This window comes from Medicago sativa, chromosome 7, assembly GCF_051527215.1.
Source record: "Medicago sativa cultivar Bolivia chromosome 7, Bolivia_mono, whole genome shotgun sequence".
NCBI classification, from domain to species: Eukaryota; Viridiplantae; Streptophyta; class Magnoliopsida; order Fabales; family Fabaceae; genus Medicago; species Medicago sativa.
Window position 1 is genome coordinate 99,585,001 of NC_140755.1, and position 13,441 is coordinate 99,598,441.

At 34.9% G+C, this 13,441-nt stretch overlaps 2 protein-coding genes across 5 annotated transcripts in view; both read left to right on the plus strand.

The window, feature by feature from the left end:
* Positions 1-2,431, plus strand: part of LOC146911124 (Carbohydrate-binding-like fold) — a 17,733-nt gene extending 15,302 nt beyond the window's left edge. Inside the window, exons 24-27 of the mRNA XM_085730824.1 lie at positions 962-1,190; positions 1,279-1,632; positions 1,774-1,847; positions 1,951-2,431. Coding sequence (XP_085586950.1) covers positions 962-1,190; positions 1,279-1,632; positions 1,774-1,847; positions 1,951-2,056 — 763 coding nt within the window. The 3' untranslated portion in view covers positions 2,057-2,431. The remainder of the gene's footprint in view (positions 1-961; positions 1,191-1,278; positions 1,633-1,773; positions 1,848-1,950) is intronic.
* Positions 2,432-7,376: 4,945 nt separating this feature from the next.
* On the plus strand, positions 7,377-9,472 carry LOC146911125 (uncharacterized). 4 transcript variants are annotated; one of them, XM_085730828.1, is made up of 2 exons: positions 7,377-8,721; positions 8,842-9,472. In XM_085730828.1, exons 1-2 carry the CDS (start codon positions 7,536-7,538, stop codon positions 9,309-9,311), a joined length of 1,656 nt encoding a protein of 551 aa, XP_085586954.1. In that variant the 5' UTR covers positions 7,377-7,535; the 3' UTR covers positions 9,312-9,472. The 4 variants fall into 4 exon arrangements, with proteins under 4 accessions (XP_085586954.1, XP_085586955.1, XP_085586956.1 ...); XM_085730829.1 differs by having other exon boundaries at positions 7,377-8,631; positions 8,794-9,472; XM_085730830.1 differs by having other exon boundaries at positions 7,379-8,667; positions 8,998-9,472.
* The last annotated feature ends 3,969 nt before the right edge of the window (positions 9,473-13,441 follow it).

Here is a 13,441-nt window from a genome sequence, read left to right on the forward strand (position 1 = left end):
TGGTCCAAAAGTTTGAACTAATGGAGTCAAACTCTCCACCTTATAAACACCTTAGTTTTCCTTGTTCCCTACTACATGGGACTTCTTAACTTCCAATAATTGATATGATATATGCACAATTATTGCCTTCCTAGTTATTTTAACTAATTGAGACCCTGCGCTGCGGTGACTAATTTTGAGACAAACATAGACATCTTCTCTTGTTTAAAAACAGTGTAGGAGGTACACCACTGATGTAAATAAGAGTGTTCTGTAACCCTTGGGGAAAGGCTTTTTAGTTTATATCTAGTATTGGTGTGTTCGGATTGGGAAGTTTGAGTGGAGTACAACTCATCAAATATCATCTCTGAGCAAATAAATATATTTTCAATAGTAACTATTTACACACACACACACACACACACACACACCCTACTGTCATTTGCAAACCAGGCTCCACTTCAACTATTTAAATTTTCCAGCCAGGTACATGAAAGTCGTCATTGATCTATTTCATGTAGATTCGACGATCAACGGGGTTTTATGTTGGCTGTTGTGTATTACATTCCTGAATTGTGTAGTAAATTCCATTTGAATGTGTAGTTGTCCTAACGGGTTGACGGAATTATTAGCTGACCCCACTTAGTGGGATAAGGCTTGGTTGTTGGGGATGTATGCAACATGCATGATTACAGTGGATTGCAATCCTTCTTATCTTGCAACGTTAGGACTACTAATTTTCCTTATTTCAAGAGGGTATTAAACTATTGCTGATGATAGGGTGACGGAGGATATAAAACTCGTACCCAGAGAAATTACTGACAGCCTTTACCTAACCACTGAGCAACGGACATGTTTGCATAATTGCATTATATTTTTTTTCGTAAAAATTATATTGTATTGCTGTACAACCTGTGACCTCCCTTGCCTGTACTTTCTAACTTCACTCTGGAAAAATACTGAATTAAATAAATTCTTACAGTGCTATTGGCTTAGTCACTCTGTTATCTGGCCAACCCAAAGGAGGAGTTTCAGTTGAAGCCCGGTCAGTGTCAAAAGGCTATTTTGAGGAAACCGTAACAGATTCGTCTGGGAATTATCGTCTGAGAGGACTACTGCCTGATACTGTCTATGCTATCAAAGTCGCTAAAAGGGATGTTATGGGAAGTTCTAATATAGAGCGTGCATCTCCAGATTCTCTTTCTGTTAAGGTTAGTACTTGGTTCCTTTTTACTATCTTGTTTAGCTTTGCTGTCAGTATGCTGATCCTGGTGTAAACTGGTTGGTTTATGTTTCCAGGTTGGAACTGAGGATATCAAGGGTTTGGATTTTATAGTTTTTGAGGAGCCAGATATGACAATTGTAAGTTGTCATGTTGAAGGAAACGGTACGGATGAGCTTCGTAAACATCTGATGGTAGAAATCAGGTCTGCTAGTGAGACAAGCAAGATAGAGTCAGTCTTCCCCCTGCCAATTTCGAACTTCTTCCAAGTGAAGGGCTTATCGAAGGGCAGGCACCTTCTACAACTTCGATCTGGTCTCCCATCAAGCTCACTTAGATTTGAATCTGATATCATTGAGGTCGACTTGGACAAAAATGTTCAAACCCATGTGGGCCCACTGAGATACAGGATTGATGATCAGCTGAAGCAGGTTTTTTCTTTTATTTCCATCCTTTATATTTTTGCCTAATTGCATTTAGTTTTCAAGATTGGCCTATTTACTATTTTTCGGTTCCCTTCTGTTCTCATTTGAACAAAAGATATTTTTTAATCTTAATCTTCTACAATGCAGGAGTTGACTCCAGCACCAGTATTTCCTCTTATAATTGCATTTCTAGTTGTTGCACTATTTATCAGCATCCCCAGGTAAGTTTGATATTCATATTCCTATTTACCTTAACTTCCACTAGTTTTTGAACTTTATGGCAATGTTTCTTTATTGACCCCCTCTTCCTAACCCTATGTGAAGATTGAACGATTTGTATCAAGCTACGATAGACATACCTGCGCCGGGAACCACATCAACTTCAAGAAAAGATGCGAGGAAGCCAACGTTGCGAAAGAAAACTTACTAAGTCTCATTGCTACCACCAAAGGAATACAGCAGTATAACGGCTGCTCTTAGTTGGGATAGTTTGACATCATTCACGTACTCATAGGTTTAGATGTTTTTCTTTATTAATTTGGAGGCGTAGATGCAAATGGAATGTAATTAATAATTCTTACTTGATTGTTAGTAGCAATTTTTTTTTTACTTTAGCTTTTTGGCCGAGTTAAAGCAAATAGAAGCAATATGTATTTGTAATTTTTGTTATTTATATTTTGCAGAGAAAGTCCGAACGTTTTGTCCCATTTGTTTATCATAGTACAATTAAAGAACTAGATTTTGTAACTTAATTAAAGAATAGTGCTATTAGCTTGATGAATGAATCCACTCAGCTTTTTCTGTATTTGATGAATGAATCCACACAGCTTTTTCTTCTATGAGTGGAAATTGAATTATTTAATGTTTTGTAATCAAATCCACTCACTCACTCAACATATATAAATTATGAAAAATGAATGAATTCAAAAGAATTTATCTATTTTCAACGAGTAGTCGGCAACTTTTGGAAGGGTAAGACAGGAATGTGAAAACATAAAATTAGGGTCATGCTAAAAAGTGTCCTAAAGACATTTGTTAAAAATTTAAAATTAGAAATAATTGATGAAATATTGGTAGAAAAGTTATTTTTTGTTGTTTCAATGTGTTAAATTTACAATTTTCAAAATAAATTTTTTATTTTTGAACATCTTAACAAGTTTTCTTAAGACACTTGTTAGCATTATCCATAAAATAACTGTTGATTCTTCGCGGACTTAATTCTTTCTCTCTATCTGCGGAAGGAATCCGATGAATTACTTGTTGAGATACCAATCCAAGAAAATTGCTTTTTAACTTCCAAATTTAATCCAAGAAAATAGCTCTTTAACTTCCAAATTTTCTTTCGGTCACCTTGCAATGATTAAGTTGCCCCAATGGCAGTTAACCGTTGGGTATACAAAGGTAGTTAATTACCGTTTCAAAAGAACAAAAAAAATTAAAGATACTTTTAAAATAATTTGGCAAAATACCTTTTGTAGTCCTTTTAAGATTGACAAAAATACCAAGTTAGTTTTAAGTTTTTTAAGTTTTAAACAGGTTTTTTAAATTTTTATAAAATTCAAATACGTCCTTTAAATTTTTTTAAGTTTGAAATAAGTCTTTTAAATTGTTAATTTAATGCACTTATTTAAAGTTTTTTAAGTTTTTATGTTTCAAATAGGTCCTTAAAAGGGTAATAAAGACCTATTTGAAACTTAAAAAACTTAAAGGACTAATCCGGTATTTTTGTCAAACTTAAAAGACCAAAAGAGGTATTTTGCCAAATAATACTATGAGATTTTTTTTATCCTCTTAAATTAGTTGGTTCTTGGATCGGATACCGAATTTTAAAAAAAATTATATCATGAGTTTTTTGAATTTTTACTAGTTAATTACATTATGTATGCCGTGTTCATGTAAACTAAAATCTTGAGAATAATCCCAACACTGGGCAGCTAAGCTTCTCAATAGATGTGCGGGATATCCAAGTGGGACAAGAATGAAGATGATTGAAGAATCCATTAATAATAACTTACTAGAGAAATTACTCGGTGTTCAACGACACTGTTTTTTGTTATGGTGTTTTTATTTTTTTTGTTTCCTATGTGTAGTTTTGATCTGGAACGGTAATTAACTGCCGTTTCTTACCGAACAACAGCTAACTGTCGTTGGGGATAATTTGTTTATCTTAGGATGGCTGGGAGTTTTATTAATGCCCAAGAGCAATTTTCCAATCCAAGTTCTACTTCTTTTTGGTCAAGTAGCCTAGTGACTAGAGCTTACACATTTTAAATGTGGAAAAGTAGAATGTTCGGGGTTCGAACACCGGCCTCTAGATATAATATGCAATATCTTTACCAACTAAACTAAGTTCACAGGGATATTCAAGTTCTACTTCTATTCACGGAAATAAAATATTTTAACATCAAATAGAGAAAATAAATCGTGGATTGAGAAAAACAAAGTTGCTACAGTTTTTTCTTGGGTGGAAATTGAATTATTTAATGAGTGACAAGGTAGTTTAGTGACAGTGGCACACAAAAAATACTGGTCACATCTCACAATCCCAAATAAATATCATTCAGCCGCGAATACAAAAATACACATCATTTAAATAGTTTCTTTAAGTAGATTTTCTTTAGTGAACTTTGGTTTAGCTTTATGTTTGGTAACAAGTAAGTTAGTTTATAGTTTAGTAACAAGTTTTTTTTATTAGTTTATAGCTTTCACATTTTCTCTCATTTTTAACCTTATTATTTTTTGAGCAATGATATATGTACATTTATTTAATGACAACTTTGTTTTTCTCTCTTTTGATTGGTCAAAAACAATGGAGAGAGAAAAAGGAAGAGAGAGTATAATAACATCATGTGAGTAAGAGAGAAAGTTGTCAAAAAGTTGTAATAAAATGATTGTACAAATATCATTTCTCTTATTTTTTTAACTTTTTGTAAAGTAAATAACACCCACTAACTCAAATCATACAGGCACGTTATTACTACTCCATGCAACCTTCTTCAGGATGATAAATAACTGCATATGCAAGAACCATAACAACATAAAAGAAAAAGCACAAGTGGAGTGCAAATAATTACATCAACGTTAAAAAGCTTTTGCCACGACACATGGTGGCGCAAAAACAATGAAATGGTGGAATATAAACTGAATCAGTGGAGAGGAGAGGGTGGTGCGATGTGGTGTGGCGCGGTGGTGCTTGCAGGAGGGCGGTAGTTGTTTTTAGTTCTGAAATTCGTTTTTTTTTTGTTAGAGTTGGGAATGAAAGAAAGAAGTGAGGAAGTGAGGGTGGGGATTTGATCTAGAATTCACATTATTATTATTATTTTAGTTTATAATGATTTTTAATACATTTGAAATAAAATATATTTAAAAATTAAAATTAAATAATTATGTTCTTTTATATTAATTTTTGAGGGGTAACCTTGACGCAACTGGTAAAGTTGTTGTCATGTGACTGAAAGGTCACTGGTTCAAGTCCTGGAAATAGCCTCTTGTGTAAAAACAGGGTAAGACTGCGTACAATACACCAAAAATGGTGGGACCCCTTCCCGGACCCTGCGTATGCGGGAGCTTTAGTGCACCGGGTTGCCCTTTGCCCTTTATATTAATTTTTACTTGCGACGACTTAATTTATCGAACGGGCTAACATTTTAATTTCAATTATTTAGCTTTTCAGCTATAAATCACAAATTATAAGTTATCAACTATCAGCCAACTTATGCGCTATTAGTTAACTTAAGAGAGAGTGTTCATAACTCTCCTCTAACTTATAACTTAATTTTATCAAAAGCAACAACTAGTTTACATTCTTGTTTTATCAAATTGCTCAGTGCCTAGAATTAAGTGGGGTGTCAGAGTTCGAACCCAAACCCACAAATATAGTATGCAATTTCTCTACAACTTAGCTAAGCTCACTGAACCAACTGGTTTCCATTCTATCACTTTACAATTTTGGTTTTTGCCCCCCCTAATTTTCGTTTTGTAATTTTATAAAAAAAATACAGGGATTATGACCACAAAAGAATTTCTCATAACCTACTCTGAGACTCAATGAGTGTAAAATATAAGAAAGTTAGAATAAAAAGGTTTAAATATGTAAAAATAGATGGGGTGAAATACAAAAATGTATATAATAATTTTCTATCATAATAATATTTTGCTTGTGATGTTTTTCTGTGAGATGTTTTCAAAATACAGGGAAATTGAATTAAGCCATAGAATCTTGGCCTTAGCCCAATTACATTTACAGCAAATACATGCAACAGCATAAACAAACAAACGATGAGGTATATGAACAAGATTAAACTGCACGAGTAAGCCAGGAGCAACATAAGCAAGGAATAGTCCTATCTCAGTAGCTATATGTTTCTATGTTTTTAGTTGCTGATAGTTGCCTTGTTAAGTATTAAAACTTTATTATAAAATTTAAATCTAAGTGCTAAATCTTTGATGGGTAAAATAATAATTCACTTACATTTTTTGGAATTTTAAATATTAATTTTGCCTTATGATCCAACTAGAATCAATATATACATCATTGAGTTGATCCTAGTTTGACAATTGTTACCAAAAAAAGAAAAAGAAAACTTCGTTGGATTGAGAACCACGCGTGCCGTGTTCAATACACTTGACATTTTTGACAAACGCACTATAAATATATATATTTTGATGATGAAGCGCATTAGCAGTATAACTGAGTGAACGAATGACAACATACTGGTTGATGATCTTGCTTGGCATTGTCAACAGCTCAGGAGTGGTGCAGTGCAGTGCATGCATGTAATAATCCTTTTTTAAAATTTCTATACATATGAATTGTAACATATATAATCATTATCAGATATAATTCATGATCTGTTCAAATAAAGATATATTCATGATAAAATATTATCGTTTGATTTATATGATCATTTTACTTGCTCAAAAGCACTTCAATGATATAATACATGATCTCTTCTACCTTAAATTTCTTGAAAGAAAACTTTGTCATCCATCATACCCGACTCAAGAGATTAATCTCTACAGTTGCACGTAGATGATACCTGATTCACACAAAAAAAATGATCATTTTACTTCAAAACTTTTTCATTAAGATTCATTATCATATGATCATTTTACTGAAGAACTTTTTTTACGAGCTAATGATTTTTATATTTTTTATGTTTTCTATTTTTAGATATAAAATTAAAAATGTTAATTTTTTTTACAATATTTCAAAAAATAATTATATTTTTAACTTTTTAAATACATACTGATTTTTATGTACCAATTATTGGAGGAAAATGCTAACCGGTCTTTCTTTTGACAAAAAAATTGTGCTAATTAATCTTAAACATTTGTTAAGAATACAAATTTAAAACAGGAAAATTTTTTCTAAACTTTCCAAAATATCAAATAATTTTTGTAAAATGTTTTCAACTTTTATTTTTCAAATGACCTAAATTATCGGGATCTTTATTTTGAAATGAAAGAGGCATCATCATGGACACGTTTTTTTTGAGTGGTTTGTTGATCCTTATAATGGAGGATCAAATGTGCATTGTGCTAACGATTAATAATACTGATGGAACCCTAAAAAAAACAATATTGATGGTATCCGAAAAATAAATTTGATCGTAGTCCATATTGACACGTACTATTTAAGTGTTCAAAATGCATGTCGGCATATGCACTAAATCAAGTTGGTAATTTCAGTGCAACTACAGGTTGCAAACGTGGCTATAAGCTACTCCTAAAAGCATGCAGAAATTCGTCAAACTTTAGTGCTAGTCACTGCATCATTAACATCATATGTTCAAAATTACCCTATAAATAGAAATGTTTGTGTCATAACCAATCTAACTACATTCTTTTACAAACAAATTTTCTCTTGTGATACATTATATCGTTAATACTACAACTTCCACAACATTATGTCTAAGCTTTCACGTAATGTTATAATGCACGTTGTTTTATTAACCATAATAATCACTGGAACAGTAGATGGAAAAAAAGTTAAAAATTGTAAAGGAAGAGGTGTTGGTGTTGGTGCTGGAGGAGGTGCTGGAGGAGGAGTTGGTGGAGGTGGAAGTGTAGGAGTTGGTGCTGGGGGAGGTTTAGGAGGAGGAGCTGGTGCTGGAGGAGGTGTAAGTGGAGGTGGTGGAGGAGGAGTTGGTGGTGGTGCTGGCGGAGGTGGTGGAGGTAGTGCTGGTGGAGGTTTAGGAGGAGGAGTTGGTGGAGCCATAGGAGGAGGTGCTGGTGGTGGTGGAAGCGTAGGAGTTGGTGCTGGTGGAGGTTTAGGAGGAGGAATCGGTGCTGGAGGAGGTGTAGGTGGAGGTGCTGGAGGAGGAGTTGGTGGTGGTGCTGGTGGAGGTGGTGGAGGTAGTGCTGGTGGAGGTTTAGGAGGAGGAGTTGGTGGAGTCGTAGGAGGAGGTGCTGGTGGTGGTGGAGCCGTAGGAGGAGGTGCTGGTGGTGGTGGAAGCGTAGGAGTTGGTGCTGGTGGAGGTTTAGGAGGAGGAGTTGGTGGTGGTGCTGGTGGAGGTTTAGGAGGAGGTGCTGGAGGTGCCGGTGGAGGAGCACGTGGAGGTGGTGGAGGTAGTGTTGGTGGAGGTTTAGGAGGAGGTGTTGGTGGAGCCATAGGAGGAGGTGCTGGTGGTGGTGGAAGCATAGGAGTTGGTGCTGGTGGAGGTTTAGGAGGAGGAGTCGGTGCTGGTGGAGGTGCTGGAGGAGGAGTTGGTGGTGGTGCTGGAGGGGCCGTAGGAGGAGGTGCTGGTGGAGGAGCACGTGGAGGTGTAGGAGGAGGTGCTGGTGCAGGTGGAGGAGCACGTGGAGGTGTCGGTGCTGGTGGAGGTTTAGGAGGAGGAATTGGTGCTGGAGGAGGTGCTGGTGGAGCCATAGGAGGAGGTGGTGGTGGAGGAGCACGTGGAGGTGTTGGTGGAGGTGTAGGAGGAGGTGCTGGTGCAGGTGGAGGAGCACGTGGAGGTGTCGGTGCTGGTGGAGGTTTAGGAGGAGGAATCGGTGCTGGAGGAGGTTTAGGAGGAGGTGCTGGTGGAGCCGTAGGAGGAGGTGGTGGTGCTGGTGGAGGCGTAGGAGGAGGTGCTGGTGGAGGAGCACGTGGAGGTGTTGGTGGAGGTGTAGGAGGAGGTGCTGGTGCAGGTGGAGGAGCACGTGGAGGTGTCGGTGCTGGAGGAGGTTTAGGAGGAGGTGCTGGTGGAGGTGCTGGTGGAGGAACACGTGGAGGTGTTGGTGGAGGTGTAGGAGGAGGTGCTGGTGCAGGTGGAGGAGCACGTGGAGGTGTTGGTGCTGGTGGAGGTTTAGGAGGAGGAGTCGGTGCTGGAGGAGGTTTAGGCGGAGGTGCTGGTGGAGCCGTAGGAGGAGGTGCAGGTGGAGGAGCAGGTGGAGGTGTTGGTGGAGCCGTAGGAGGAGGTGCTGGTGCTGGTGGAGGTTTAGGAGGTGGAATCGGTGCTGGAGGAGGTGTAGGTGGAGGTGTTGGTGCTGGCGGAGGTTTGGGAGGAGGAGCTGGTGCTGGAGGAGGTGTTGGAGCCGTAGGAGGAGCTGGTGTTGGTGCAGGAGGAGGTGCAGGAGGAGGAGCCGCTGCAGGTGCTGGAGGAGGTGTAGGAGCAAGTGGCGGTGCACAAGTGGGTGTAGGAGCGGGTGGAGGTGGAGGGGCAGGTACTAGTAGTACAAGAGGAAGTGGCCCACAAATTTAAAGTTGGTATATGTGGAGAGGTACTGGCTTCAATTATGTACTAGAGAGCCTGCTTTAAAAAAAATATGTACTAGAGATGGTAGTACAATTGAACGAATAAATGGTGAAATTGTTGTAGATAAAGCTTGATATTAGCTAATAAAAATAAAAGTGATTTAGCGATATTGTAAGTTGTCAAGTATTAGAGGTATCTTTAACTTCTATAGTTTTTTTCTTTTTTTTTGAAAGAATTAACTTCTATAGTTGAAGTCTCTATAAAGCATTTTTTTCTAAAATAAATGTGTAACATCTTGAAAAAATTATCCTGGAGTAATAAAGAGTATCCGATAATGCTACTTATTCCGATAAATATCATCACAAGAAGATCACGACAGTACAAATAATAATATCCTTCTCTAACTCTTTATTGACCAGCGACCCATGTATCGTGTATATGCCAGATCTAACGGATGCAAACTATTCGTAATAGGTTCGTTATGTTTTCAATCGCAGTGAATAGCACCACTCAAGAGTATAAAAATAACAATTAAATCTCTTGAGTTAGGTAATTAAGTTAGAAATTGTGCATAAGTAAATAAGTGGGTGTGTGCGCGGTGTACTCAGAATATGACGTGGATTTAATAAATAAATATAAAGCATAAAAATAAAATAAGAAGTAGTAAAAAATTAAAAAAAAAATAGCAAGTGTGTGTTGGAAGCTTAAAATAAGAATAGAAAGAGAGAAGTGGTGAAGAAGAGAAAGAGGAACTTTCATGATTCACACCATGAAGGAAAAGGAGAATTACTCAAAGTTTCATTCATGGAGGATCTCAAGAAAGTAGATTTTGGGTTTTTCCCCATGGAAGATCTTGAAATCAAGTTTGACTATGAATTCACCATCTTTTCTTTATAAATTCAAATGTAATATTTTATAAAAATAAGTAAATAAATTCAAAGGTACCATAGAGTCCCCTTCAAAACCTTTCTGAGGATGTGCTAAGGAAAGTTAATCTTTTTGCATACATGAATATATTGTGATAATCCTAAATGGTTTGATATTACTGGATGTTAGAAATACATGTTATGTGTTTGGTGTTTTCTACTGCAAAGAGTTTCAGTTTTGAGATATTATGTGGAGATGAGGACTTTTATGACAATAGTTACCCCTAAAATTTTATTGTGATATGATACTATTCTCTTCTACTTTGTATGAGTTTTATTTGAATGATAATATATGAATTTGTGGAATATGATTTTATCACTTAGAATTTTAAATTTGGGATTAATTGATGTATTTTGTCCTTTTTTTACATGGATTAATATGTGATATAGTTGATTACGGTAGAAAGAGAAATTAAGATATTTGAAACCTTTACCTAAACTTTTGTAACATTTTAATTTAACATTTTCTCTCTCGCACACCTTATGCTAGGAAGTCTTGACCGTTTGGTAATGTAATTTTATTTTAGTTTTCTTAAAAAAAACATTTAAAACCCAAGAGAAATTGAAATATTTTTCTGCGAAAAAGAATTCAGACATAGCTGGATTAAAATGTCGCTAGGTGTTATAAAAATAAGTAAATAAATTCAAAGGTACCATAGAGTCCCCTTCAAAACCTTTCTGAGGATGTGCTAAGGAAAGTTAATCTTTTTGCATACATGAATATATTGTGATAATCCTAAATGGTTTGATATTACTGGATGTTAGAAATACATGTTATGTGTTTGGTGTTTTCTACTGCAAAGAGTTTCAGTTTTGAGATATTATGTGGAGATGAGGACTTTTATGACAATAGTTACCCCTAAAATTTTATTGTGATATGATACTATTCTCTTCTACTTTGTATGAGTTTTATTTGAATGATAATATATGAATTTGTGGAATATGATTTTATCACTTAGAATTTTAAATTTGGGATTAATTGATGTATTTTGTCCTTTTTTTACATGGATTAATATGTGATATAGTTGATTACGGTAGAAAGAGAAATTAAGATATTTGAAACCTTTACCTAAACTTTTGTAACATTTTAATTTAACATTTTCTCTCTCGCACACCTTATGCTAGGAAGTCTTGACCGTTTGGTAATGTAATTTTATTTTAGTTTTCTTAAAAAAAACATTTAAAACCCAAGAGAAATTGAAATATTTTTCTGCGAAAAAGAATTCAGACATAGCTGGATTAAAATGTCGCTAGGTGTTATTTTTGATTGAAAGCTAATTTATACTTTTTTTTGGTGGTGGCTGGGGTTTGAATCTCAGACCTTGCATATATTGTGCATTGTCCCTACCAGTTGAGCTATGCTCACAAGGACAACTAATTTATTCTTTTGTTTCTATAAAGTTTTATAGTTTTATATTGAAGTGAGGTGTTTTGCTTCATAAATTACTCTGAACCAATCTGCTAGAAATAACTTTTTTTATCTTGATTTATTTATTTATTTTTTTGACAAGAACTATAACTTGATTTAGGAAACTCATTATGTATGTAATGAAACTAGTTGTGTTGGAAAGAATACATAAATTAGTGTCGTAGTCTTAAATGTTCGAGTAATTTCGTGAAGACAATTGCTTCGTCTTAGGGTCATAACTAGGGATATAACCCGTGCGTTGAACGGGTTTCAAACAATATAGTTAAGAAGAGAGGGTAGCAAGGTTTCAATAAATATAGTTAATCAACTTCATGTCTAATCATACATATATAAAATTTATGTAAAAGTGGCAAAAATAATGTTTTCATCAAGTATAATCACATATAGTTTTATGATCGATTGTGTTTTAAAAATTACGTCAAATTGTTTCTTGGTCTCTAATTTATTAAAAATTGCGTCAATTGATCTTGTATTTCGACAAACGCCAAATACAATATCAAAGTCAAAGAAGTGTGCACTCCCTATGTTCTTCATCTCGCCCATGTGTGAAATCCTCCATATAAGTTTCTTATCCTAAAGGCATCTTATTTCATTTGCTCACAACGTTTATGCAAAAAAAATAGATGTAATTGGTCATTTGATTGTAAGGTAAACATAACTTCGGATTTGTTGTTTTTAAACAATATTTTTCCAAAACTATTTACATATTGCTTCTGATTTTTTTTTAATGTATATTACTTAAGATCTTGTTAAATTGATTTATGTATGATTAGACATGAAGTTGATTAAAATAGATATCTACTTATTGCATTGATGTTAAAATTTTCAGCTTCCCAAAAAGAAACCATCATGATTGATTAATCAAGACCAGAAGATGAAAAGAATGCAAATGTTCTTGTAGTAAATTGTTTTTATTGCAATAAAATATTAGCATAAATAAAAATAAATTATGACTAATACATTTATACCCATAATAAAACGGTACATTTCTACTTATTAAGACTAATAAGTTGTCACTGAAATTTTTTCCAAGGCTCCTAAAACTTCGGCAAACAATACAAACATTGTTGAGTCCGTAGAGTCGTTGACTTGAAGCTCCAAACTGTACCTATAAAGATTCATTGTAATTACTTCAAACAACATGTATCGAAATTGGGTAAAAAATAATTACTTCAAATGACCTCACCTAATATTTTGATAGTCGACTTTTTTAGTACAATGCCCACAATTGAAGTCTATCTCACTGGAACTAACATTTTTTCTACAATGAGGGCAAGAAACATAACACAACAAACTTAACTTTGATCTTCATCTTTATTGGCTTAATTCGATTATAAACTTCGTTTTGTCCCGTAGCTTATAATCTATATTGGTTTCTCGGTTGTTTGACAAAAATAATAATAATCCGTAATTAAAAAAAATGTAACAACTGATTTTGTAACATTGCTTTTAATATGAATGAATAAAGGAAAATAAAGAGTCGCAAATCATCATATAGTATAAGTTTTTTTTTTTTGAGAGAACAGAAGTTATAAGATGGATATGTGATATAAGATGGAAGACTTATTCCAACCGTGTAAACAAAATTGGAATTGAAGTTCCCTTGCATGACTCAAATAAAATCAGAGAACAGATTTTTTTTTTTGGCATTTATAAAATTAAGAAAAAATTTAAATTAAACCTAGGGCTCATACCTTGCAAGAGCTTATCAAGGTTTGTCTTGGACTGTTCAACTATGTACATCATAATGTACATCATAAGTTGAACACTACTTTAATTGA